Source organism: Fulmarus glacialis, unplaced genomic scaffold, assembly GCF_000690835.1.
Source record: "Fulmarus glacialis isolate BGI_N327 unplaced genomic scaffold, ASM69083v1 scaffold12752, whole genome shotgun sequence".
Classification (NCBI taxonomy): domain Eukaryota; kingdom Metazoa; phylum Chordata; class Aves; order Procellariiformes; family Procellariidae; genus Fulmarus; species Fulmarus glacialis.
This window is the reverse complement of record NW_009195967.1, coordinates 1-27240: the sequence shown is the minus strand read 5'-3', so window position 1 is coordinate 27240 and position 27240 is coordinate 1. Positions and strand designations below refer to the sequence as shown.

The 27240-nt window shown below is 39.1% G+C and overlaps 2 protein-coding genes across 2 annotated transcripts; one reads left to right on the top strand and one right to left on the bottom strand.

Moving 5' to 3' along the window:
• Nucleotides 1-277: 277 nt before the first annotated feature.
• Nucleotides 278-9522, top strand: TM7SF3 (transmembrane 7 superfamily member 3). The gene is made up of 11 exons (XM_009572041.1): nt 278-309; nt 1037-1170; nt 1598-1718; nt 2509-2680; nt 3769-3946; nt 5265-5351; nt 5810-5890; nt 6629-6781; nt 8103-8200; nt 8584-8746; nt 9260-9522. Exons 1-11 carry the CDS (start codon nt 278-280, stop codon nt 9520-9522), a joined length of 1482 nt encoding a protein of 493 aa, XP_009570336.1.
• A 6575-nt stretch (nt 9523-16097) lies between these two features.
• FGFR1OP2 (FGFR1 oncogene partner 2) lies at nt 16098-23942 on the bottom strand. The gene is made up of 5 exons (XM_009572040.1): nt 23808-23942; nt 22536-22653; nt 21480-21622; nt 17599-17712; nt 16098-16826 (listed from the first exon to the last, which is right to left on the bottom strand). Exons 1-5 carry the CDS (start codon nt 23940-23942, stop codon nt 16689-16691), a joined length of 648 nt encoding a protein of 215 aa, XP_009570335.1. The 3' UTR covers nt 16098-16688.
• Nucleotides 23943-27240: the final 3298 nt, after the last annotated feature.

The window sequence follows — 27240 nt, the reverse complement described above, 5'->3', positions numbered from 1 at the left end:
TCAGTATTTTCCGAATAAGAATATACTGAGTGCCAAGGAGTATTCTGGGAAGTTTAGGAGATTATAACCTTTAGCACAAGTCACCCAGCTCAGTCATCTTTGTACTGGTGAAATAGCCAGGATGACAGGGCTAAGGCCTGTTACACCTCTTCGGTCTGGTGTAGAATCTTCTGCTGTCAATTCGGACCCTCTTTGCATTCATGGGCCTTACCACGCCAAGGACAGCAATGCATAAATATGGCTATACTGCTTTTAGGGCTGGCCTGCCTCTAGAAACATGAAGCTGAGCCAGACCTTAAAGCCTGCCAGGTCCAAAGTGCTCCCTTACAGTGTTGCCTCGGATAACCGTGGCCTTCTTGGACAAAAGCACACTTTCCATGCTGAAAAATAGACTTGACTACAGGTCAATTGGTTGTTCCAGCTGTGTGAGTGTGACACTACCATTGCTGCCTGATCTTTCCTCAAGACCCCTGATTCTGAAAAGGATGGTGCTGGTGGGCGTTGGGTCAGTAGCTGACCTGGCCCCAATCATTTTTGTTTGGCACAGCTAGTGTTAAGCCAGCTGTCATACAGTCATCTCCATTCTGGTGGAAATAGTGAGGTGCTTCTGCACTTTAGTTCCCAGAATGCCCTTTAGTGACATCTCACAACTCTTTGTGAGGGATATTCCAGTCCTTTTACACCTTTACTAGTCGCTCCATTGCTGTGCACCAGTAGACTTCAACTAGCTAGATTTCTCTGCAATTTGCTTGTAATTATTAACTGTTTAGTAGTCTCAAACTTATCACTTGGGTTTTTGAGACTGAACTGGGCAGTGTGTGGTGTCAGAGGCCCCTCTCTTTTTTCTATCTTCCTTTTTTACTATTTAACTAAGGGCTGAATGCCTCATCTGTGGCAGCTGGCACTGAAATGTGTGCCCTACAGGTGTGGCAGGAATGTGACTTCTGTGCAATACATCAAGCTGTGGTGGAAATCTTCTTGAGAAGAACTGCTTGTTTATATAATTTGCTTCTGTCCAGAATCCGTCTGTGAACAGCTCAGGAACTGGAGTAGATAAAGGACTGGTTTCCATCCTTCGGCCTCAACAGAGTGTATGTACATGGTACCTTCGGTCACTGGATGCTAGCCAGGTGCTCAGCACAGCTATCTCTATTCCCTATACGGAGAAAGGTATGTTCTTATTACTTGTTAAGGGATACCAGCTCTGCTTATTACAAGTTAACTATGAAATAAAGTGTTGACCTTTCAGAGGTGATGTTCTTACATGGTGCACATGTATGATGGAGATGCCAGAAATTCTTTTGAAATGGGCTGAAAAAGTTTAGTTGCTGAATTGCGAGTCCTGTATAGGATGTACTGTATGGTCTTGTCACGACTTCAACCTTAGAGCAGAAAACTGCTGTGCATATGTATCGGAACCTATCTTAGGCTGCAGTGAAACCACTTGTGTTGTCTGCAGGACTAGAACCTGACAATTTTATGTGCTCAGCAAGCAGACTATGCCTGCAAGAACATGCATTGCTTAGGTCTTAGAACTTTTTTCATACTGTGTAAGGGGGAAGTAAAAACTACTACAGCTATCTTTTTTGTGTTCTAGATCCTATTCCTGGAGGCTGCAATCTAGAATTTGACTTGGAAGTGGATCCAAATATTTACCTTGACTATACATTGGTTGATATACACATCAAGTTTGCCCCTGCAAACTTAGGATATACCAGGTGTGTGGAAAAAATTCAGTGCACTGAGCAAAACCTCCTTTGTCCTGTATTTGGCCAAGGTCATAAAACAAGATTCTGCTGGAAAGGCTGACCATCCAGCTGCTAGCAGAAATCTTGTTTGCTGCAAGAAACTGAGAAGTAAATGAGGAAAAGGAGGAGGGGGAGAGGTAACACAGAGAGAGATAAAAGTTGAGAGTTGCATCCTGTGGGAGAGGTTATGCAACTTCAGATGTGCAAGCAGTCAGCAAATACTGGATCTTCCCATTCCTTGTAATGACTTAATCTGTTTGAGGAGCAGTTGTATATTATAGCCAGTTTTGTACTTTTACTGGTACTGAAGCATGATAATGACCTAGAGTTTTGTTTAGTATTGAGACTTTAAGTTATAAAGCATTATTTCCTGAATGGTGCCTGATGTCACAGGTGATAGGCAGGGAATGGGGAAGGCTATGTTCAGAGCTGTATATATAGCATGCATGGGAAAAACAAACAGTGATGCTGTGATCTTTGGCTGTTGTGACCTCTTAGAATTCTTGTGCTGGTTCTTTATGACAAGTCATAGGAAGTCTCTGTAAATGTAAAGGCAGGTGCCAGCACAGATGCTGCCTGCATAATACTACTGCAGTCTATGCTCACAAACATTTACAGTCTAGTTTTGAATTAGTTGCTGGTGTTAACTCCTAAAGAGTAGAAGACGAATACTGCCAACTTGGACAGGTGACTTCTGAAAACTAATGTTAAGATCTGGGGGCTTGTGCTGGGCACGTAGCTGATCTCTTTTTAATTGTAGAGGAGCAAACCCACCATCCTGCGATTCAGGGACTGGTCAGAACTCCAGATGGCGACTGCGCTACGATGTCTACCAGTACTTCTTACCAGAGAACGATCTTTCTGAGATGGTACTCATGAGTCACATACGGAAGATGTCTGAGGTGCAAAGTATCAAAGCTAATGGTGTTAAAGTAAGTCTGAAGCACTGGTGTATGCCACAGGCATGTGGCAGTGGCACTATCTTAAGTTTTCTCCTCCCCTGTGCTTATCTTCCTTGAGTGGTGACATAAGCAAGCTCCTGATGCTTCAGGCTTCTTGCTTGTATCTGGGATTTCTGGCTAGGAAGTATACGGTGAGTGATGCATGCAAAATAGCAACCACTTTCTCTTGGGGTAGAGGTGGCTAGTTAGCACAGCCTGAAATGTGGCAGAATTGAGGCTTCTTGCGGTGGGCTCTGATATTAGGTAGATGTTAGTGACTGGTCTACGACGTGTTTCTGTCTTGCACTCTTTTCTCAATTAAACAAGCTCTTATTGCAGTGTCTTCCTGCTTGCTGAATACTACTTTAGCCACAGTACTCCTTCAGTGATGTTGAGGCCAGCTTGCCTATAGCAATACTGCCACTGAGTGCCTGTAAATCCACAAGTTGAGCCACTTCTGACAAAGATTGATACAGTTTCCTACAATGCCTGATAGATGCTGGGGACTGGCATCCTCAGATGCTGAGAATTGGGCAGGGAATGCAAGGAAGAGAGGAGGGAGGAGAGTATAGTGGAACTGGACTAGAAACAGGTCCTATTTGGAGTGGCATAAAGAGATCTGATGTGCAAGAGTGAACACTTGCTGCATGTTTACCTACCCCCCAGCAAAGAGATTGGAAATGACAGAGAGAGGAAAATCTCAGTGGCCGTGACCTGTCTGGCCTTGCTAGGAAGTAGAATGGCAGCCTTCTCTGCTTCAGAGGCCAGACCTGGGTTAGTAGACTGACAGGGAAACTGAACTGTATCCTCAAATGGGGAGGAGCAAAACATGTGAGTGAGAGAATCTTCTCCCCTGTCAGAAAACATAGTAATGTTGGAGGAAGTGGAGTCTGTCCTGTAAGCCTTTAATGCTTCAACTGGTAATACTGAGAGGGTTCAGAATAAGAGAGCTCTTCCCTGCAGTTCTTGCTGATTATCATCTTTGAGCTGCTGAGTATTCCCTTAGCTGTATGGACACATCAATATGCCAGCAGTGACAAGCAGTTCCTTGCAATTAAAAATATTCTTTACTGTTCCAGATGCTTACGCTGACAACTGATGACAAGACCAATGTCTACTTTTCCTCACTTCCCGGACAAGGTGTGATCTACAATGTTATAGTATGGGATCCTCTTTGGAATACTTCTGCTGCATACATACCTGTGCATACATATGCCTGCAGCTTTGCTGACCTGGTGGATAACTGCTCTTCTCTCAGTAAGTTGGGACGTGTACGTCCTTGCCAACTCATTTCAAGCTTCTTGTGCTCTAATATGCTGAGTGGTGCTTTTGACTTTTTTTTTTAAATGTGTGAAGGAGCTCTTTGTTCTACGCTAGATATATGTTGTTACTTTATGACAGAGTCTCTACTTCTTGATTGAGGAGAAATTCTAGAATAATGAAATAAGACTAAAGAGAACTATTAGCAATTGAAGGTTTAACTTAATGGAGGCTTAATATGTGGCTTGCAAACACATAGCTTTCAATTCTGTAGTGCCACTCTAGCTTTTTCCATTTGAACTGGATACAGAATCTTAAATCACTTGTAGGACTATAGATGCTGCATGTGAAACTAAGCTAATAAAACATGAACTAGATTAGGGTCCAGCCTGATTTTTCTAACTGTGCTGGTGCTAACAGGAGTTGGTAACTTAGAAATATTTTAAAAGGAGATGGTCACCTAAAATAAGCGTGAAAATAATGCCAGCAGTAGTGAAATGACTATAAAGTCATGCTACTTTGTACAAAGCTATATAATGATAGAATTTTAGCAGAAGAAGAGCAAAGCTGCCACTCCCATTATGACTGCAGAAGGGACGAGAATAATGGGTAGAATATGGTTCATAAAGTAAGATTTGTTCTCGTGATTATTTTCTTATCGTATACTGTAACACAAGTAACTGTTGTCAAACTGTGTTGTCTTATGACAACATGAGACAAATTATCTAGGTTAAACGCCTTTTCTCTAATTCAGAGAACTAGGAAAATGTGGTTTACTTGTTTCAAATAGCTTCAATACCAGTAAGAATTTTGCCTAGGAGACAGGTAAGCCATACTAGGATGCTGCTGGTCCTTTCTGTTGCATAGAGAGTATATTAAAGGGAGGCTATGGTGAAGGCTGTAGTGATAAAGACTAGAGCTGCTGCCTGGGTCACTAATCTTGTAACACTGATTTTCATAGACGACTGGATGTCCCTTTTCTAAAGCTGAGCAGAGAATTTTCAGGTAAACCTGTATCAGTATTATAAACAGCAAGTTACAGCTACTTAACTATTGTTACAGAAACTTCAGTCTTTTGAATAAGGAGGAAGCTCTTGATTTATTAATCAACTGGAACTATTACAGTATTCTGTTTGAGATCCTATCAAGATAACTGTTAGTTCAGGCACTGTAGATCTGCTCACACGGTGTGTCTGAAGGAGTGGCAGCTATTAAGTTGTCAGTAGACTCAGTGGCAGCAACCTGACCTTACCTTAGTCTCATTGTTGGGACTACTAGGTGGAATGCTCTAGTAACCCTTTCTTTCTTCTTGTAGGCAAACTCTCCACCAAAGTATTCTTTACTGCTTTTGCTATTCTTGGTCTCTTCACTTGCTTTTTTGGACACAGATTCTGGAAAACAGGTACTGAATGTTGGTATTTTTTTTCTCGTAAGTCTGGTTGGAATTTCATACGTGTAACTTGCTGTAACTTAGAATGGTGGTGTTATTACTAAGATTCACTTGATAGTGATTATGTGCCAATTAGGTCCCCTGCTTTGTTTTTACAGGATTAGAGCTTTTAAGCACAGAGCAAGAAGTTTCTGGTATGCGAAGAACAGAAACATAAAACTGGGGTGCATGCTGGGCAATATAATAATGTATATATAAAAATATAAATATGTAATTTTTTGACTATTTGAAGTACTTGAGGATACCCCTTTTCAGAACAAAGTGTTGTCTGGCTTTCCTTTTGTGCTTCTCAGCCCCTGAGCTGATACATTCTTTCCCTGTTCTAACAGAAGTTGTCTGAAGATATCCTGAAGCGGGCTTGGTATGAAGTGATATGACAGCATACTGAATCTTTTTTCCTTTTTCTCTAGACTTATTCTTCGTGGGCTTCATATTCGCAGGATTCTTCTTCTTTGTATTCATTACAAGGGTAACTGGCCTTAGTTATGATGGTGAGTAGATGTATCAGGATACGCCGTACTTTTCCCAAAGTGTTGTTGTTATGAATCCCTTAAGTAAAATCTCAGTTGTGCTTGTTGTTGACCAGTCTTAGGAAGGATAGGAGGGTGGTACCTGGGTGCTTGAACTGAGCTCCAATTACCATAATAGCTGAATACGCAACAGAGTAACTGTTGCTTCCAACATCAGTGATGCAGAATTAATAGCTGCAACTATAAAAGACAAATTTAAGTATCTATCCAAGGAAGATACAAGTTTTTAGAAACTCTGGAAATTTGCAACATCCTTCCTTCCTACTACTTTCATAAAGGGTGGACCTCAGTTTCAGGTCAAAGCAAATTTCGTCTGTAAAATGACGGAGTGGGAGGTCTGCATCCTGCTTGTTAGGCTAGCAAGAATTAGTTCCTTTTGTCTTTGTCCTACCTCGTAGTTATTTTCTTGATACATGTGCATTAGCTGTTGCAACCATAACTGCCCTGGGAACTCAAGGTACTAATGTACATAGTACAAGACTTTCATTCCAGTCCTATGGCACTCTCTCAGTAGCACATCCTCAGGCACAGACTGGAGTCTAAGTGAACTGCGTGAAGCAAATACTGATACTCTTGTTTGGCTTTTTTCAGAAAGTTTTCATTAGGTAACAAAATCAAGCATGTAAGTAAAGCTGCTGAATAAGTTATTGCAGTAACTGAAGTTTTCAGAGTGTTGGAATTTCCCCTTTTCTTTTTCAGTGCGTCTTATTTTGACAGCAGTAGCTGGAATTATCGGAGGGCTTTTCCTGGTTGCAAGCTGGTGGAGATTTGGCTCTGTCCTACTCTGTATGTTTATTATTGGACTTGTGCTGGGATTTCTCTTTTCATCGACAGTCTTCTTTACTCCATTAGGTATGCACTGAAACACTCTGCTGCAAAGTGCTGGCTGTTGAGTGATGTGTTCCTGCTGTATTACAGGGACACCGCAAGGCCCTAAGATGAATGCCACTATCTGGTTTATCTTAGTGTTATATTTGACTTTCCCTTTCCAGTGTTGGGAGGAATAGAGATGTACCTGAAGCCTTCTGTAGTGCTGTAATTAAAACTACCTAGGGATCTGCACTGGTGGGAAAAGGAAACTGCTTATTCTGCAGAGAACTTGCTCTTCCTACCTAAGCTGCACGCTATCTTGGTGGTCTGACACCAGCTCTGCTCCAGGCGAGCACTTGCTTGTCTGTCTTGTTCTCTATCCAGAACAAGTCACAGTAGAAAATCTGCAGTCTAACTTGGAGGCTTCAGGCATAAGGTCATTGTGGATTAAGAGGAGCTCTTGTTGTTACCTTTCACCATACTACAGTGCAAGGCTCTGGGAGCTCTGCACTGTAAGACTCAAACTTGTATTTGCAGCTGGATTGACATCATCAGGGTCTCTAGAATGACTTCGTTAAGAGAGAAACAATAGACAAATTGCTTAAAAGCAAGCAAGGGTGCTGAGCTGGAATCCCTCTGGGACATCAAAGCGTCAGCCATGTTGCTTTCTCTATTGTAATTTTAAATCTCAAAACTCTCTACTTAAGATCCCTTAGTGGGACAGTTTTTCATTCTCCAGTCATCTGTGTTTGACTCAAGCCACAATTCTGTGATAATCCATGCAGTCCCTGGTTGCTCTTCATTAAAGTAAAACAGCGACTCAGCTGGGGGTCAGCTGTTTAATTGAAAGGTCTTAGAAAGCAGGGGGAATGAAGTAGTGTTTGAGTGACTTAATTTTCAAACAGCCAGAAGAGTTTGTTGCCTTGTCTTGTTGTGATGGCTGTACTTGCACCATGCTCTACAGTCAAACATACATAGATGCAGGTTTATAGATTATAAACCTATATAGGCAATAAAAAGGCTTCTTACTGGGCAGAAGTACTCTAGTACTTTTCATTCTCACCAGATGAGTAATGTGTATCTCATCAAAAAACTTTGTTTCATGGACAAGATCTGCTGTCCCAACTTAGAGTACAGGACCTAAACTCAACTGGGACAGTCTTTTTCTGCTCTTGTTTTGAGTGACTATGTTACAATACATCTTAATCAGCATTTAAGCTCAAAAGCTAAGCTTTTCCACACTGTACTCTAGATTTCTGATTGTACAGAATCTTTGGGGGAAAAAGCTTACCCCCAACCACTTACAGAAAAGGAAAGGTTTTGCTAACAGGTGAATTACATGTGGAATATGGTGTCTTTGCAGGAGACTACAGGGTCTTCCGTGACGATGTTGTGTTCTGGGTGACCTTTTCTTCTGTTGCCTTGATGATTCCAGTGCTTTTTGTTGGCTGTCCAAGAATTGTAAGTAATCTGCGCTGTCACCTCAGGAGGAGGGAGGAAGGGGCGTCAGACTTCTTAATGAGAAATGTATCCTGTGCGATACGAATAGAAGACTTAACACAGCTTCATGAAGCCCAGCACAGGACCAGCTCTAGGGAGTTCCTGTTCAACCCCATTTGTGCTAAATGGTCCATAAGCAAAGGAATGACTTTTTGCCATGTTGCACATAGCATCCACTAACACTTGTATTTGGTCAACTTCTGCTGTCTTAAGAGGATGTCTGGGTAACAGGTGTGTGCAGCCACTTTCTCATAGAAGAACTGGTACGAAATACTGCCTTAAGGAGGTGAGGAATAAAGAGTGTTTATCAGTCTCCTAAAGCTGTGTTTTTTCTCACCCTTTAGCTGAACATACTGGCCTCTGGAATAGTAGGCTCTTATGCAGTGATCCTAGCTATTGCTTGTTTTGTCTACACAAGTCTTGCTTACATCACCTTAGACCTACTGAGAAGGGTCCTCAATGATTACTTCAGCAGAGCTTACACCAATGTGCCTTTTCAAACAAATGGTGAGTACTGCTCTTAAGGCTGCTTTTTTTTTTTAAAGAACTAGTATGAAATGCTTATTTGAGAAACCATTGCCTCTTTAGTTCCATTGTAAACAGTGAGTGTTGAGGGTAGGAAGGGAAGAAAGGAGAACACAGTAAGAACGGTGTGAGATTTAACACCCAGATGATAAATTCTAGTCCTCCAAAAGAAATACTGAGTAGACTGAAAGGCACCAACCTTCCAGCAGGTGTTATGTGACAAAAGCCCTTGTGAAAGGTGCTTCTCAGGCTTGGACTGCCACCTTGCTGATGGGTTTGCAGAGTGAGCAGTCAAAAGGCCTAATATGGTGACTGAACAGACTCATCTCAAATCCATGCGTGTTCTTGCCTTTTCATGGATTTACTCTAGGCATGTGAGGATGCAGAGACAATACTTCATTCCTTTCTGCCACTAAACTTGTTCAGTATTTGTGCTTGGGAAAGGAAGGAATGTTCTGCTTTGGTGTAGGAATCTGTTCGTTTTCTCTTTTTCAGACTTCATTATCCTGTCAGTGTGGGTAATGCTGGCCCTTAGTGGAGTAACCGTGCAGCTTCGCCGAGAAAGAAGTGAAGTGCCCTTCCCACCGCACCCCTATCTCACCTGGAAGCGGGAAAGGGAGCGCAGAAGCACCAATGTCTTAGACCCTAGCCATCACATCCCTCCCCTAAGAGAGAGGATCCATAACAAGCTACTGCATATCAAAGAGTTTTTTCAGAAAGAGCAGCCAGCTGGGGAAAGAACTCCGTTGCTTCTGTAACCTGCCAAGAACAGAGAAGAAGAATCTAGGAATGGTGAGACGAGTGATCACCAGCAAACCAGCTAGTGGTGCAGGATTTACCACTGCCAACTTGTCCTGCTTAATAAGAGGATCATATTTGCCCAACCTGGAAGAGAAGTTATCTATCCGGTACACTACATGCTGTTTTGTGACTCTTTCCTCAATGGCCCACTCAGCCTGCTGCAACATGCATATGTCTAGCTGCAGAATCTTGTACTAATGGTCAAGTACAGGTATTTATCTTGTGGTGATCTAGTTTAATGTTTAGGTATGTGAAGTATAAAACAGCCCTTAGAAAGCAACGTGTACAATGCTGCTTCTTCCCTCACAGTGTGGAAACGGCTGCTGAAATATTGCCTGACTTGCTCCTGAAGGTGAGCAGTCTGTCAAGTTGTGAGGGATGAGAGATAAGGAGCATGCACAGAAGGAGTTTTAGCAGGAACTGAAGTATCACCTTCTAATATAGGTACAAAATGTGTGGCTGCAGACACACTTGTTTCCAAGAAGTATTACTGAACCTTGCAAGCTAAACTAAGTGACTTGAATTTAAACTGCACTGAATTAACTGTTCTAAGTGTGCACACTGGGGCCCAGGAAGTGGACCTGATTTGAGACAAGACGACTTTCTCCCTCGCTTTCAGATGGTTCTGTAGCAAGCTGGTCATCTGGTCTCTGTGCAGAGATGACTGCTAAGAGAACACCAGAGGTTTGCCTCCTTGTTTGCTTTCTGAACAGCCTGTGACTGGTTTCTGCTCTGGTATAATCTCTTTTTTGATGGTGCTGTCATAAAAGAAAAAAACTAAATAAGCTCTTTGTAGCCAATGGCAGTTTTTTCCTGGAATTGGTTGGAACACTAACTATTTTTATTTTTAATCAGTATATCTTTTAATTTTGCCTTTACGGGGTGAAAACAGCATCCAACTAGCAAAATACTGACCAGGATCCCTGCTGACTGAATGTGTTCCTTACCAATTTGGACTGCATCTGCCCAAAGCAGAATGTAGTATAAAAACAGATAAGGGGCCACTCTTGTGTTCAGTGGAGGATTGCAATCTCATGTGGTGGCTTTATCCACTTCCTTAAAAACAAAACAAACAGCCATTCTCAAGCATTGTGGTTTTGGCTCACTTAAATGCACAAGCAGTCCTGAGGCTGTCCTTGGTTTTACCTGCCCTTGCTCCCCATGCCCAATCCTAGTCTTCACATTCAGTGTTTACATGGTGATCTGTAGTGCATTAAATGATGGTTGAAGTCTTGCATCCTCTATCTTGATACAGGGTATGGTGGCTCTTCCTTTTTAGTCTCTCTATCTTTGTGCCTGCAGCGTGGGCAGCAAAGTGCATAGTCCTTCCTGTCTGAAGGTGAATGGCTGTGCTGCTGCTACCTGAATGGAACCACCGTGAGTGAATACCCTAATGGTGGAAACTTAAGTTCTCGGTCACCACTTTAGATTCTTGGTAGTATGTAAGAAACACCTCTTCGTAAGGAAACTGGCAAAAGAACTTTACCTGGGAACTTAGTTGAAAGTTAAAACATCCTGGCAATAGGAAGGAGTTAATTACTTTAAAATGACTTTACTTACTGGCCATTTTTCTTTGAGTGAAAGCTTAATGACACAGTATCTGAGGTGACTGAGCTGAGCTGATGTTTAGAGAGACAAATCCCATGGTTGCTTGGAGCTGGAACATCTGCCTCAAACAGCAGAGCAAGGCTGAGATCTTGCAGTTTAGGTCTTGCCTCACTGTGGTGTTGTGTGGCACACGTGCTCTTCCCCTGGCCTCTGGCAGATTGATGCTTGCTGACTGCCCTTACCGCACTGATACTGAGCATGTCTTTGCCGTATTCGATGGCAAGTAGCAAACACTTATTTGGTATATAAATGCTCTTAAAACATGTTTACCTTGTTTTTTTATAACTGCTGTGATTAACATTGTGGAAGAAACAAGTTTAACTCTAATTTTCTATATCTTTTATAATAAAGATGTCTTCTGAAAGACTATTGGAACTAAAGGGGTCTCTTTGAATTCAATGATGCTTTTACAACTTAGCTTCTGCCTTTGGTATTGTAAGGATAGTTTGTTTTGAAAAATTTCTTAGCCTACCTTCAAGGGATGAGGTATGTGGGGGGGTGGGGCTTAGCTGACCTGTTGTAAGGACTTACTGTAGTGACACCCAGAGGCTGAGAGCGTGGTTATGTTCTGTATGAAACCAGTGAGAAAGTGCATGGTCCGAAGAGGCTTTTTTATAGCTTTGTCACATGAGGTTCTAGAGAACAAAAGGATAGTTGTCATCTACTTCTTGACTGGAAACTAGTCTGCAAGATCATGTAGGAAGTCTATGGCAGAACTGGGCTTTGAACTCTTCTTCTGAGATCCTGACTTGGAAATTCTGTCTCTTTTTTTTTAATACTGCTAAGAGATGGTATGGGAATTTTCTTCCATATTCTGTAACCCATAGTGTGTTCTGATTATTATCACTGTTACTCACTAACTGATCCACTGGGGTGTTAAAGAGGTAATTTTCAAGGCTTTTTTTGTGTACCCCCTGAGGCAAAAGGAAAACTGGATCCTACCCTGCTATGCCTCTGTTCTGACTGCAGAATCTCTCATTGAAAGCATTTACTGCCTTGCTGTGTTAGCTGCACTACCCTGCAGTTTTGCTAGCTTAAAATAATGCTATCTGACGCTCCTGGGGAATCTAAATCTAAACTATGTTCTTCTAGGTAGTGATTCCCCTGTAAAATCAAGTGTTTTGAAGCTTCATGTAAGCTGAAGCTTTCTGGACTATGATGCTGATGATCTACTTCCTGCTGCTGTAGAGAATTCTCCTGCCATGGTGGCTCCAGTACACTTCTTTCACTGAGTCTTCTGCAGTCTTCGCTGCACCATAATAATGCCACAATGATCACGTTGTGGTATTTGTCTTAGCTGCTTGTAGAGCTTTCCTAGGTCTGCACATGTTCCAGTCCTGCCTCAAATCTGCAGAAGCCGTCTTCCTTCTCCCCTCACTCACACCCATGCTAATTTCTCCTAGCAGTTAAACAAGCTGTGGCACAAGTGGACTTGAGGACACCGATCTTTTTGAAGAAGCAGATCTTCCTTTGTTCTTGTGTCTCCTTCCTCACTTTAAAAACACAAACCCAGCCTGACTACTGCTTCATGGAGTGCTACACATGTAAGGCAGCTTGCCTACCTGCTTCCTCGAATGTTCAGAAATGAGATAGTTTCATTTGCACACCAAGTTAAATGAATCCTTCTGAGAAGATACCTTCTGTGACAATCGTGCAGACAGCTGGCAGCTCTTGGACACCTGCAGCTGAATGGTGTTCCCACTGCATCTTGTTGCTTTTTCTCCTTTTATTTGGTCTCTGGTAGCAATGTGTAGCTTGATGCTGCTTCCAGAACTCAAGTGTTACCAACAGCATGATGGTGAACAGGCTGGTAAAGAAGTTGTCTAATGTTAAAGCTTACTCCTCTACCGTGTTCCTTTGCTTCCAACTTAGGATTTCTTTTGCTCTCCTGTCTCATCTTCCCACTGTCACTGTATACAACCTGTCATGCTGTGACCAGCACTACAGTGTTCTGTTAGCCAATTTAACCACCTGTCATCTCAGACATCCGTATCTGCAGAAAGCACAGGTGCATGTTTTACACTCAAATAGGAGATTTAGAAATTCTTTTTTTAATCAGCAAAAGTGCTTTTAAAGCTTAATGTTTACCAACTAAAACTGAAAACTTCCTAAGCCAATGTAAATCTTATTTTGCGTATCTACAAAGGGATCCTAGTAAATGTAATTCTGCATGAAAACAGTGCCACTAGTTCTGTATTTTAAGATAATCTTGTAATCCAATGTGTTGTTAAAAAGCCAAAGCTATTTAAAGCTTTTGGTTATACAAAGCAGCCCAAATTAGTTTCAAGCTGCCCTTCAGTTTTACCTCGGTTGAAGAGCTGCTACATGTATTTATGACTTAGTTTGACATTTATTACCTGTCTTTAAACACAGAGTTTATGATACTGGAAAAAAAATTTCTCTTCTGAGAAATCATGGGGAAGTAGAGAAAACATTACATTGTCAGCTTCTGAATATAATCCACTGCCATTCTCATTTACACATCCCAGAGAAAGGAACCCAGAGCTTGAACCAACTCAAAAATGACTTTTTTTAATCTTCAAGAAAAAACCACAACTGTCACAATCTCTGTACCACAATATGTTTTGATCCAAAAATCAAAGCCCAGTGGACTGCTTTTTTGTTTATCCTTACTGCTCCTCTGTATTAGTAAAGTTCCAGTGGTTCATTTGAAAGATGAGTAACTACCTGTGCAGAAGCGATTGTTAGTTTTCCAAGAGAAAATGAAGACTTCACATAGGATTTTCTTCTTTTGCTATATAGCAACATGAATAAAAGCACTAGAAATTGGCATGCCTGCCTTAAAGTATAAAAATAAGCTGAGTAAATGGCAAAATGATGTCTTTCTTACATGTTACTAACAAGTCTCATTTCAGATTCAGTAACTTGCTTTAATCATGAAGACAGCCATATTTTCAGTCAACTTTATTGATAAAATAAGTTTACTGTACAGTACACAATTCTAGCCATAAATTCTTTTCAAGCCATCTGCATTACAAAAATAACAGGTATGCAATGAAAAATAGTCACTCCACACACTGTGAAGGTTCTTTAAAATCCTAAAGTGATCAGGTCAGGGGACTGATAGGGGAGACGTATCAAACGTGAACACTAAGAGTAGATAAATTAAGTCACATATTTTTAATTTACAAAAATAAACACTAATCAAGCATTATTTCATAATAGAGCAACCTTAAAGAACTGCCACAGACTAACAACCCTTCTCTGCTATACAACTCTGGAGATTGTATTTGAAAGACAAACCAGGCAGTCAGCCATGAAACTGCATTCAGCATTAAATGGATATAAATGCCTCTGATATCAGTCAATGGCTGAAAAGACACTTCTAAAAATAACTTAATCAACTGAAACCAGAATTTCTCATAAGTTTGCAACAACAAAACACTCCATTAAAAAAAGATGTTGCTTCTGATAAGTCACCAGCTTGCAAGCTACAGTAGAAATGCAAAATCTAAATTATAGAAGCATTGGCAAAGTTTTACAGATAATAATAGCAGACAAGTAGATTTTGTGCTTGAGCTAAAATGTTCCCCCCAAAATTCCCCCCAGATGTTTAGCAAGTTTCGAAATGGTTAGAACTTTTTTTCCATGCACATGAATGTCTTCAATATATTCTTAAGCCTAGAAACAAGCTAAGATGCTCTGGAAAGAGAAGTAGCAGTTTCTCCATTTATAAAAAAAGCTGTGAAAATTTAGAGAGCTTGATTTATCTGTCCTTTCTGAGCTCTTCAACAGCATTTCCTGGTACATGTATTAGTTAATTGAAAACTAGCATTTATTGTCTCTGCTAAACATTCCTCTTTCCCACCATGTCACTTGTTTCTCTTAAAAGCACTATGGGAAGGAGGGCAGCAACTGACAGCAACAGAACAAAAATATTTAGCTCTGTATAAATTAGTTCACTGGGAACTGAAAGTTCACCCTTAGACCTGTGGTGCATTTGCCTCGAGCCCAGGGAAGCTGTACCGAGTCAAAGGAAGCTGTATTTAAAACTGACACACTTAGAAGTGCTTGATGCTTTTGTAACTGAAAATCAAATTTGATTACGTAATAGTTGATTTCAGAATAGGAGTTCAACTCATTTTGCTAGGTGAGTTATTAAACAGCCAAAATACTCAACTGTGGGTGGCACTTGTAGATCTACAATTTTCTGTGGTTGAAAGCTTTCACTCTGCTTCTTTGGGTATGCATTCCAAGTAAAGAATACATTAACGTGCTGGACAAAAAGTGATGATACACATCAACTCTAGGAATGCCTTTGCTGCCTTGACCAAGAAGTGGTAGTCTGACAAGCAAAAGCCAAGTATGAATTACTTCGGCACCTCTTTACTATAAGCCTGTCTTGTGCAGCACTTCCGTCATATCTGTATACAATACAAGCTGCACTTTGATCTAGAAAAGCCAATTCCTTTTCACTTCTGTGTATTTCAGGATTAAAAGCGAGCAGTCTATTTGTCAGTATAGCATACTGAAACTTTTCCTGGTGCAAACATTAACACTTACCTGAAACTTACCTAAAAACCTTCTTGATGACTAGTACTTAAGAAAGAAAAAGTAAGAGCATTGATTGCAGGCATGCAGGCTGCCAACTTTGCCATAGAGCTTCTCCCTCCTTCCCCCAGCCACCTTTCTGCTGCTGTTTGGGTGCTTTAAAATTGCCATTTCCCAGTTAGGAAGTTTGGGCAGGCAATCGGCAAAGGAATAGATGGGACTAACATGGCTTCTTAGCTACAGAGCACTGCGCCTGGTTTTCTCTCATAAAAGTAAAAGCTAAGGCAGAATTATATTATGCTACCTGCTTTCCAGAAAACAAAGTGGGAGCATCTCTTTTCATGTTTTGAAAATACAATTAAGTATACATGCTTTTAAAGAATCTTGTTCAATTTAAAAAAATAAATATTGAACAACAGCAAAAGCATTGCTTATGTTTAAACAATTGGCCTTATATTTGAACAGGATACCCCATGGCTAAGTAACAGAAATCTTTAAGTTTTATGCTGCCTATGTACCCTTTCCATTAAACAGGTTTGTTGCAAAATGAGAATTTATTAAAAACTTACTAAAAGGAAAAAATGTAATGTAGATCATGCACAAAGCATATTCATAAATTACTACTTTTTAGCAGAGATCAGACTTTAAATCTTACCTTTATTATATAACAGGTGCAGTGAAACTTTGTATGAGCAATAATTTATATAAATTATGTGAAATCTTGTCTTTTAGCTGTAAAATGACTTCATATAAAAATAAATCCCAATTCAGTAAGCGCAATAATCCATTTCTGACTGAAGTTAGATCTATGGCAATTAATCTGTCACTACGGTTTTTGTAGAATACCAATTTTAATTTATTCTACGCAGTATAAAAGCCACTAAACTGGAGTTTAAGATGCGTTAGCTTGCTGGTGCCCTATTCAGTAACAAGTGCTTGACAAGTGACCCCTGATACTCTGTTTGAAAAGTGTGCAATTGAAGCTTGTTGATTTCCACAGTCTTTAGCTTTTCCTCAGGCTCAAATCACTGCTTGTTACTAATCCTGACAGAGACGTACTCTCTGATGCATCTTCTTTCTTGAGGTTCAGGAATGATTCTCTAGTTATTTGAAGAATTTCTCTCAAGCCTTTGTTTTCTTGCTATAACCCGGAGAAAGAAAAGGCATTAATAAAATGCCACAAAGAAGTCAAGATAACTGCATTAATAATCTCCCGTCCCCTCTACTCCAAACATATGTGGAAGGATTCAAATACTGATTTGCAGTCAGGTAGTGCTATGTTATCTTCTGAAACTAAGAACATTAGGTTTCTGACCCTCTTGCTCTCTTGAATGGGCATTAAGCATCAAAAAAAAGCTCAAAACACAAAGATGGGTAAGAGGGTAATTAAGTTCAAATGTTGCATTTCAAAAAAATCTCCCATTCTTTCCAGACATCATGTCCCATAATGAACTACTTTGCTAGCACTTAATAAAAGAGCAATAGCGTTGACCCTCCAATGATAAGCAACTGAGACCCCCCTCAAGCACAAAATTATTATTAAAAAAAAAGTAATATTTAAAAGCCAAATTTGCTTCCTAGTGTCTTATTCATTAGGATGAATTTGTATTATTTTCTAGCTTTTTTGCTACATGGAGACTTAAAAAAAAAAAAAAGAGAGAAAGCTTAAGCCGGTATATAAATATAAATCACTGATTTCTGGTGATGAAGTATCACCTATGCAAGACTCAACAGTGAGCTACAGGGGGAAAAAATAGTACTTATAGTCCTCCCAACAAGGAAAGTGTAACAAAATAGCAGTATGAGTGACTGGTACAGTAACTCTCAAGAGATACAGTAACTCAATATAAATAATTGTGGTAACATTTACTCCCTTGCTATTTGTGCCACTGCTGTTTTGATTTCATACTTACCTCAAGCTGAATGATACGTTCCTGCTCTTTACAGCCATGCTTTTCATCAATTTCAATGGCTTTTCGCATTACTGCTGCCATTTCTGTAATTTGGTCCACATGCACTTGCAGCTCCTGACATAACAATAAAATAATGACAGCTTTAGTAATATATTTTCTGCATTATTAAAAATAAGCAAAGCATTAAATGTGAATTTTAACTGCTGTGCCACTTAATAAAAATGTGAACAGAGGCCTAAATTTGAGAAAACAAGTTCTCTATAACTTTACAGCATGAGCAGCCATTGCAGTGGTGTTTATTTAAATATTTATTTAAATAAATCTAGTTTGCCACACAGTGATCCCTTTTATTAGAATTTTATATAAGCTTAAATGACTATGTCTTCCATAGCTTCCACATGTTCCAAACGGCTACAAGTTAACCACGTGCTTGCTCTGATAAGGCCCCCCTGAGTTGCAGGAGTTGATGTATATAATTTTGGATATGCAGAAAGACTAAACTCACCTAAGAACTGCAGGGTATGCGACATTCTTTCCATTTGTTTTAAGCTGATCTCAAGTCTGGTACAGCCAGTACCAGCCCATGGGTAGGCATTTATCTCTTAAAAAGACCAGGTGAAGTGGTAATCCTTACTGTGTCATATATTAGGAAACTCAGATCTTTCCTTTGCTCTTTTTTAGATACTTCTGCTTGAATCCACTCCCAATTCCAGCTTATCTGGGATCTGGACTTCAGAGGTCCTTGTCCTTGCTGAATTGTAAGAAAAACTTTTGTGTCCTGACGGACCTCTTTGTGTCCATTCATTAATGCTAGCCAGGGTACTTTCCTATTATAAATAAATAACTACCACATCTCACTTTAAGATTGAAGAAGGAGGAAAAAAAGAGCAGTAGTTTGGTTTGCTCTTGTCCTGTTCCACTACCAGGAGTAGGATGATAAGAGCCATTAACATAGGCATAACAGCCTTTGCAAGGAAGCCAGATTTTAGATAACCTCCATTATTTGCAAAGAAGTGATCTCTTACCTGGACCTTGTTGGTTCAGGTGACAGTTTACTCTCTCACTGGCCAACCTACCAGCAGGAAATAGTTAAAGGGCCACTACTTCTTTTCCCCTGCAGATCTAGATAAAGAGCCTATGCCTCTTTGGTATTCACTGCTGTTCATTTAAGCCAAATATTTTAATTGTATTTCCAGAAGCTTTTATTTTTCATTGTCTTTTCCTCAACTTGTCTTTTATTCCAAATCTACTATCATGCCAGCCTATTCATGTGTGACCTGACCTTTGGACAAAATTCACAATAGTTACTAACTAATATCGGGAAAAGCAGAACAGTAGAACTGAAATGAAGAATAGTATAGGCTAAAGTTAAATCCCACCTTTAAATTATGAGTTTGACTGGTGGTCCATACATGTAGCTGATGATCAGCTTGCCTTTATGCTACCAGAAATGATTAAACTACCATAAAGAACTGCCTCACTTGGAATCATAAACTTTACCTGATGAAAACAAATATCCTTTACTAAAATGAACATCAGCCCTTTCCATCCTTTCCAATTGCCAAAGCTATGGTTTAGCTGTTTACTCATTAAATGCCCACTCACAGCATGGGGCTGGCAGGGAGGGAAAGAATTTGCTGTACATCTTTATTTTCTTCTCAGTTTCCAGTGAAGGTGATTACATGAAATATTTTTTCAATGAAAATCTAGATTTAGCTTAAAGGAAGCTGTGATCAGTAGTAACAGAACGAGTCGGCAAGGATGGACCCTTGAGAAGGACTGGGAAGGAGTTAGTGGTTTTTAGATATACTGCTGTCCTACCTACTTTGTATTTTGCCAGCTTACGTGGCCTCTTAATCAATATGATTTAGGGCCTGTTCCAAGGTCACTAATGTTAGATCAGATGCTGACACAAAACTGTAAGGTTCTACTCTGGAAGGCAGATGTGTAAAACTTAGATGCTGTAATATCAAACAATGCAATGAAAGTGTTTCTTTACAGCCTCAAACATCTACAAACACTTTTTGTATCTCTCACCTTTTTATTTGCATGCATTGTTTCTTTTCTCTGAAGAGGAAAAAAAAAAACACATGCATTTTTAGGCCTTGTTTCAGTTGAGCAAAGTCAAACAGCACACTTGGATCAGGGCCATTACTACCAACACATGCTTTTCTCTTGCATACAACACTGCTAAAAGAAATTGTTTTTCTATTTAAAGGAGGTGCTTCTTGATCTGCAGAAATCAATGATTTTGTAATAATCTTTTGTAAACAGGCATTAGCTTAGTTAATAGCTGCCACTTGAGAGAAGAGCAATTACTGGTAACAGCGAGATTAATTCCTTAGGTATAATGGATTTTTTAGTTAACAGGAGAGAAGTATTTAAAGACTGCTTCAAGATTATTCAGTCTTACTGAATGTGAAGGCTGATCAGAAGAATAAATAATGAAATTCCAGAAATCCTAAGTGTCAGGTTAAGGGTGATAAATCCTCTTGATCAGGCATTCTTGTGGGATCAGGTTTAACCAAAATGTTGAAGCCTAAATCTCCTATTTAAATAAATATTGTTCAGTGTTCTCTCTTTTTTTTTTTTAACCCCAAGCTTTGAACCCATAGAAGTGTTCCTAAATGAAATTTTACAGTCCATTTCAGGACAGGTATCATTTTACCCTCTTGTCTTGATACTCTTGAGGCTGCAAAACATATTATACTATATGCCAAGGTAACTTCTTTTGAAAAGGATATATACCTATCATTTTTTAGGAGTTGATGTTAAAGATATAGTTCTAATCCAGTAAATTCTTTCATACCAACTAAGTAGTCCCACTGATTTCAATGGCAATAATTACATACATGTGATTTTGTAAGGAGATAAAACATCAAATTCTTAAACTTTTTTTTCCCAGTATGCAGACCCTAACTCCGCTTTGCAGACTTAGTTTGTTGAGGTCAAAGATTATTAAACAGTTAGAACTAATGTTTGTCTACACAGTTACACTGCTCTGAGATGATTACATTTCATTTAAAATGTAATATAATACTTTGTTAGAAAGCTGTTTAGATCTGTTAGTGACCTAGAATCATGATTTTTCCTGAAAATACATTAAAAAAGCCTAAACTATGTATTAATGCTATAAAACCATATATTAACCTTATATGAAGCTGCTGAATACTCATATATACCTCCCTCATGATAGTTTACAAAAATATTGCTTGACGGCACTTTGCTTTTCTAGTTTTCAAAAGCCGTAAGATGAAGCACACCTAATACTAGCAACTTTCACCACCCTTCAAGCATCTCAGGCTGCCCTGGATTCTACTTAGCAATCCTGATCAGTACCGAAACACGAACCAAGGATTGAAGCAGGAAAGAGGAGAAGTATGTGCTCAATATTCAATATTCAAAAGAGCTTTGAAAATATATTTTTTTTAAAAATTACAGTATTTAGGGGAAAAAAATACTTGAATATTGAATTTAAAAAGCTTACTCCTCCTACTCTCCCCAGTAAGCACAGGTTTACTAATTATTTCTTGGAGTCACAAGCGTAAGTTAAAGCCAGTCTAAATGTTTGAATGTTACTGAGATCTATGGGCATCTGGAAGTATAATAGGGCAGTTGCCTTAAAGATCTAGGCAAAACAGAAGTAAATTAAGTAGATAGAGTAATGAAATGCTACTTGATAAAAGCTTAAATAAATCAGAAGCTAATAAGGTTGACTTACTAGATTGATCAAGTTTCCTGTTCGTGTTACATGGACTGGATTAAAAAAAGTAGGACTTGTTAGCACAATGATACAAAAACTGAGACAAAGTAAGCTTTGAACTGATCCACTACAAGCGTTAACTAAAAAAACAAAGGCAAAACCCCAATGAAGTTATTACCTTGGAATGTTGCTCTTTTAACTTCATTATTATACTTGGATCATCCTTTTTGCTGGCCATAAGCAACCTAAACATCTGTTCTCTGTACTTGCTCATTATGAGTTCCAAAGCAGACTGATGTTCTTCAAGAGATGTGCGTAGTTCTACCAATATAATTTTAAATTCAGTTAAAGTTTAACAGAGAAGAACTGAAACAAAATGCAAAAGTACTTCAGCTTGAGAAAACCTAAATAAACCCTTAATTGAGTGTCCCCTCTCCTTGCACCATAAAATCTACATAGGCTCTGCAAATGTCTTCAGTGGTGACTGCCCTGGGAAAATTCTTATTCAGTCAGGAACAGAAGGTCTTTTGTTAATATGACTTCATATTCAATCCCTTTAGCTGATATAAGCCATCTTGAATGTAGCTGAGGAGCTTTACTCTAGCCACTATAAGCAACACTGTACAAAAGCTGGAAAGAAGTTTACAGATCTGTTTTAATCTGCAGCTTGGTAAAATAAGAGTTAAAAAATGCTTATGTTCAAAATATACTAAGTCAAAGGACAAATAACTCCTGAGATAAGACAAGATTCATACAAATCAAGATCATTGACTCCTTTGCTGAATGTAACTGTCAGAATACCTAAGGTATTCCAGGAGGAACAATATATTTCTAGTGTACAGAATTCCAGAAGGAATTACACTACTGCACTTAAACTACAACTTGTCCTGACTGCTCCTAAGTTAGTTATTTTTAGCAGTGGGAAAACTGCTATTCCCAAATAGATACCTATATTGTAGAAGTAAGTTATATTTATCTCCTCACTTGTACTGAACATTAGATAAGGACTGAAAAAGTAATTTTCCACAAGTCTCTCTTTTTGTTAATCATAGTCCCAGTGGTTGGACATTAGGACTCTATTAGATTGCATTATGATCAGTTGAACTGACAAATTGAGATTAGAAGAAAAAATTCCTTCTACAACAATTTTTTGAGAATAGGACAATGGTAAAAGTCTCACTAATTCCAGGGGTGCAGGCTGGAACTTGTAAAGGTTAGAATATTCATGTTTTACCTTTATTTTCCTGTTGCAACTCTCTAATCTGTCTGTTTTCTTGTTGGATACCCATCACTAACGTAGACCGAGGACGATGTCTTGCTACTTCGTTGAGCTCTTGAATTTCTTCTTGGTACTAGTTATTAAAAAAAAAAACAAAAACCAAACACAAAACAACCACAACATAGTTGAGTTACCGAACGCAAGCATTACTCAGCAAGTCACAAAGGACCAGTTCTAATGTCAGTCAAAGTCTGTAACCAGCAAGATAATGCTTGCTTTTAAATAATAATATCAAACAAACAAACACACTTCTGAAGGTGTTGCTAACATACTGCCCTTTAGAGACACAAAAGTGTCACCTTTGTTTTTAAACAAGTTTCATACCTCAGATGTGTGCAGTGGGCATTATTTAACCTTCAATTAATGCAGGTCAAATTCACCATCAAGTAATTTAAAACTGATATACATATGGTAAAGAAAAACCATGAGGTGTTAACCTCTAGATATTTACTGTGGCTTCCCAATACCTTAAACCACAAGGTTGTATGGGTACAAGTCACATGTACCTGAATGAATGGATCCTGACTCTCAACAAATGGGTAAATTTAATATTCTTGATTTGAAGTTATGAAGCCTCTGCATGACTAGTTTTACAGGGATGAAGCACATGCAGGGTTTTATTATTTTAGAGGCTCATTAACATGTCCTGTGTTCTATTAAAATGACAGGATAAACTCCCATATGGAAAGTCAGTAGACACCTTTGTGTTTTTCCAGAAGTTCTCTAGTGAAAGTCACGCTCAATCCAACAACAGGCCTTGAATAGCTTAACATCAGAACGGAAATGATCACGAATAAGCCTAAGAGGCTGCTTTGAAACAAAAGGAGACTGTGAAAAGATAAAGTATTCTGAATAGAAGAAAGCATGACAGGGCCTCTTGAAATTAATAAAACAAGTAGTGTTTCACAGAAGAGCAAAACACAAGACACCACACAATGGTTTGTAAGATACCAACCCCATTTCTACCAGTGTTCTTCAAATAAATGCTAATTTTCAATATTTAAGCTAGAGTAGCAGAGAAAACTTCTTCACAGGCTCAAACTAAATATATAAACAACCTAATTTTAGATCATAGTCACTCCTATAATGAAAATACTTAATATGGTATTAAAGGATTAACCAAATAACATATTGATTCTACATTGTACAGTAGCAGACAAAAACGATTTTCAATTACGTGTTTCCAAGTTGGTCTTTTAATGGAGTAAACAAAGTTGAAAAACAAACCTGTTTCATTGCTTCAACCCGCTTGTTAAGAGCTGTAGTCTGTTCAATAAGAGCTTCTGCTGCGTTGTCATGTTCCCTTAGCCGTTCCACCAGTGCTTTCGCATCTGCTAAGGCTTTTTCAATTGTGCAACTCATTTCTAAAGATTAGAAATGTATTATTTTCACAACACCACCTGTTTGCTGTACAGAGAACAGCTATCTATGTGATACGATATATATAATTTTTCTTTTTAGTCTAAAGCAGGTGAATACAACCTTTCTCTCAGAAACACCCAGACATTTTGTTGTCTTTTAGGAGTAGGGAAAATTTATATACCTTAAGAATACCCTGAAGTCTGCCTTTCCTTTTCCTCCTTTTTATTTGCTGTTGAGACCAGGAAAGAAGAGCAAGGAAATGAAAGTAAACTTTGTGTTTTGAGGAGAGTATCAATATAAAAAGTGCAAAAGAAGGACTATTGAACATATGGAAACTGAGCAGTGCATGTCCTTCTGTAAGCAGCAGAGGAAAAAAAAAGAATATTAACTATTTCATTTTTCAATATTACCTTTTTTTTTTTTTCCCCCAATGTGCCCTCCTATCAGTCAGATATACTTCAAGATATTTGAGAAGTATAAATCCAGCACAAAAGAGAATGCCAAAGGACTACAGTGGGCTGGAAGATTTTGACGAATTAAATCAGCAGAGAAGGAACAGCTCAAACTGACAGAGTAGAGAAAATTACTTGGGGAAAATCCAGAAAACTAAAGGCTTGTGTTTTCTTCATGTCTATAAATGAACACAAACATCACTGCATGGAATGAAACTGTAAAATTTTCAACAGGATAGAGAAAGACAGCAACTTAGCTAAGAGAAAGAACTGACTGCATAGTTAAAATAGCAGCCTTCTAATTGCAGTAGTTGTTAGCAGAAATTACCTATTGCTAGAATTGCTAAACTTGCAAAATGCTTGTACATACTAGCATTTCCAAAGCACTGGCCTTTACATTGAATTTTTTCATACTCACTCTTGATAGATTAAGTTTCAAGACTGAGATTTTCAGCCTAATTTTTTCTTTTTCTTTTTCTTTTAAGAAATCTTGCACTTTTTCTGCTGAAAAAGAAATCTACTTTAACTCCTTGAACAGTTCTTCAGCAGTCAGACAGCAACTATAGAGGCTTATTAGCCTCATGGGCCTTATTAATAGAAGGCTTGATATTTGTATCAGGAAACTTTCTAAGATACTGAAAGATCAACTAAATCCATTTCTTAGCCAGGCTGTTTGCTAAAGGAGAAATTTTTGTAAGCATAAAAAGTCAGTGAGCCTTTCCTGAGCTACAGCAAAAAGAATTTGGTCCAAGTTGATTTTCTAACTTTCTTAGGGACCTTGACAAATCATAGCCTAGGATCTTTAAGCCAAGCTTAAAGAAATCCTCACATTTTCCCCAGCTGGGCTTTTCCCACTGTCCTAGGTAAGTAGCAGAAGTAACGATATTTCAAACACCAGAAGTTCCACCATTCCCCTCAAAAGATTTACAAACATAGCAGGAATATCTTGCCCTCATGCATTAAGGTGGGGGAAAACTAAGCAAGACATCAGGAGTTTAGAACGTTTTCTCTGAAGAGCTCTCATGCACCCCAGAGCATCCTGCAAGGTCTAACCTTTTTTAATTTGGTAATTTCATTAGCTGCTCCCTCTGCTCTGAGGAGCACATGTAATATAAAAGCATTTAGTTTACTTTTTCTTTGTCAAAGAGTCTTTTAGGGACCCTGCCATTACAGAAAGGTTGAGCCCTGTTTTCTGATAAACGAGCTTCAGAAAGTGAGTTTCGTGTACGCACAGAGCACAACTGTTCTAACCTGTGTTTTCTGTGATTCATGTGTTATAGAAAGCATCAACATTTTGGCACATACAAGTTTTCTATATACATTCATAATGTTAATTCCCTCCTGTTTATCAACTAGTTTTCATTTTAACTTCCGTATGTATATATGTATTTGAGGTATCAAGTCAAGTTCTTCAGCAGACTGGTGTGTTATCACAGGTAGTTAATTTATTCACTCTGGTTTAGCAGTCTGAGCTCTTTTTAATATTATGTAGAAAGGAATCATACTGCATTGTTTTTAAGGATGTGCTTTTCTTGCCCCTCATTTCTCCTTCCAATTCTGCTCTCACGTTCTTACTGGACTACAAAAATATCACAGACAAAAGATGACCTTCCACACTAGCTGGCTAAACTGTTAGAGAAATTGGTTTAATCAAATCCATATTTAAGGAGAATTTGAAGAGCAGTCTTTAACTCAATTCACGGGTCATGAATTCCCTAGCCAGTATAAACAAAGCCTCTCAGGCCTCTCCATGAGCTTGGAATATATTTGGCATTCAGACTACAATGCAGTTAACACCTCTGATAATTTGTATGCAACAATATAAATTTTTAAACACAGTACGTATTCATCCTCCCATGCACTTTCTCATTTTGACCCAACCCAACCACACAAGATAAAACGAAACTCCTTGTAGCAAAGCCACCGGTGTTCTTTTGCACAGCGAATGAGTTGGGGAAGACACGTGTGCGCCTTGTGTGGAATGCAGCCTTGCAAATTCAGCAATGACTATCCACCCTCAGTGCGCAGCAGCTTCAGCAGGCCAGAGGCCATCTCCTGTTTTCAGGCAGGATTTGTACCTCAAAAAGGAGAGCCATTATTTGTATCATGGTAATTCCTAGTGGCTCCAAATCTTGACTAGGATTCCTTTGGGCAAGACACTGGCCCTAATCCTTGGAATTTAAAATTCTCTCTAGTTGCTCATCCGGCTGCCTACAAAAAACAAAACTTTTGTCTTATCCTAAAATAGATCTAAATCTATGAGTTAACCTGGACATTTAGGGGAAAAAACCCAACCAATGAATCAAACATATTTGATTCAAACCCATTTTTTTACAAGCATGAGGACTATAATAGCTAAACTTAATGATTCCTGAACTCTACCCTACAAGAGATGCCCAGTTGCAAATACATTCGTTAGTCTGCAATCTTACCAACAGGGTCAACAGGTAGCAAGAGCAACAACTCAAACAGCATAGCAATACTGCTGCTACGTACTCATTTCCTGCTATTTACTAATTGCTTTCATTATCAAATTTGGCTGCCCTGAAAAAAACCCCAACACCAAAGAATAAAGATTTTTGAGCGACTACAGCCTTCCTCTAGTTTTCTATCTCTTCTTTCTTTTATACCCTTACTGAAAACTACCTTTTGTCCTTTGCTTTTTTCCTCCCCGCAGTTCCCAGTTTTGCAACGCTGAACCACGCCACAGTTTCTAAGAGTTTCGGGCTGGCCGCAAACCTCCACCAGCACTCCCCGTGTAACAGGAGAGTGCCACAGGCTGAGCCGGCGCCGCCACCGCTTCCCGCAGCAGCGAACAAACAACGAGCCTCCCACAGCGCACCGGC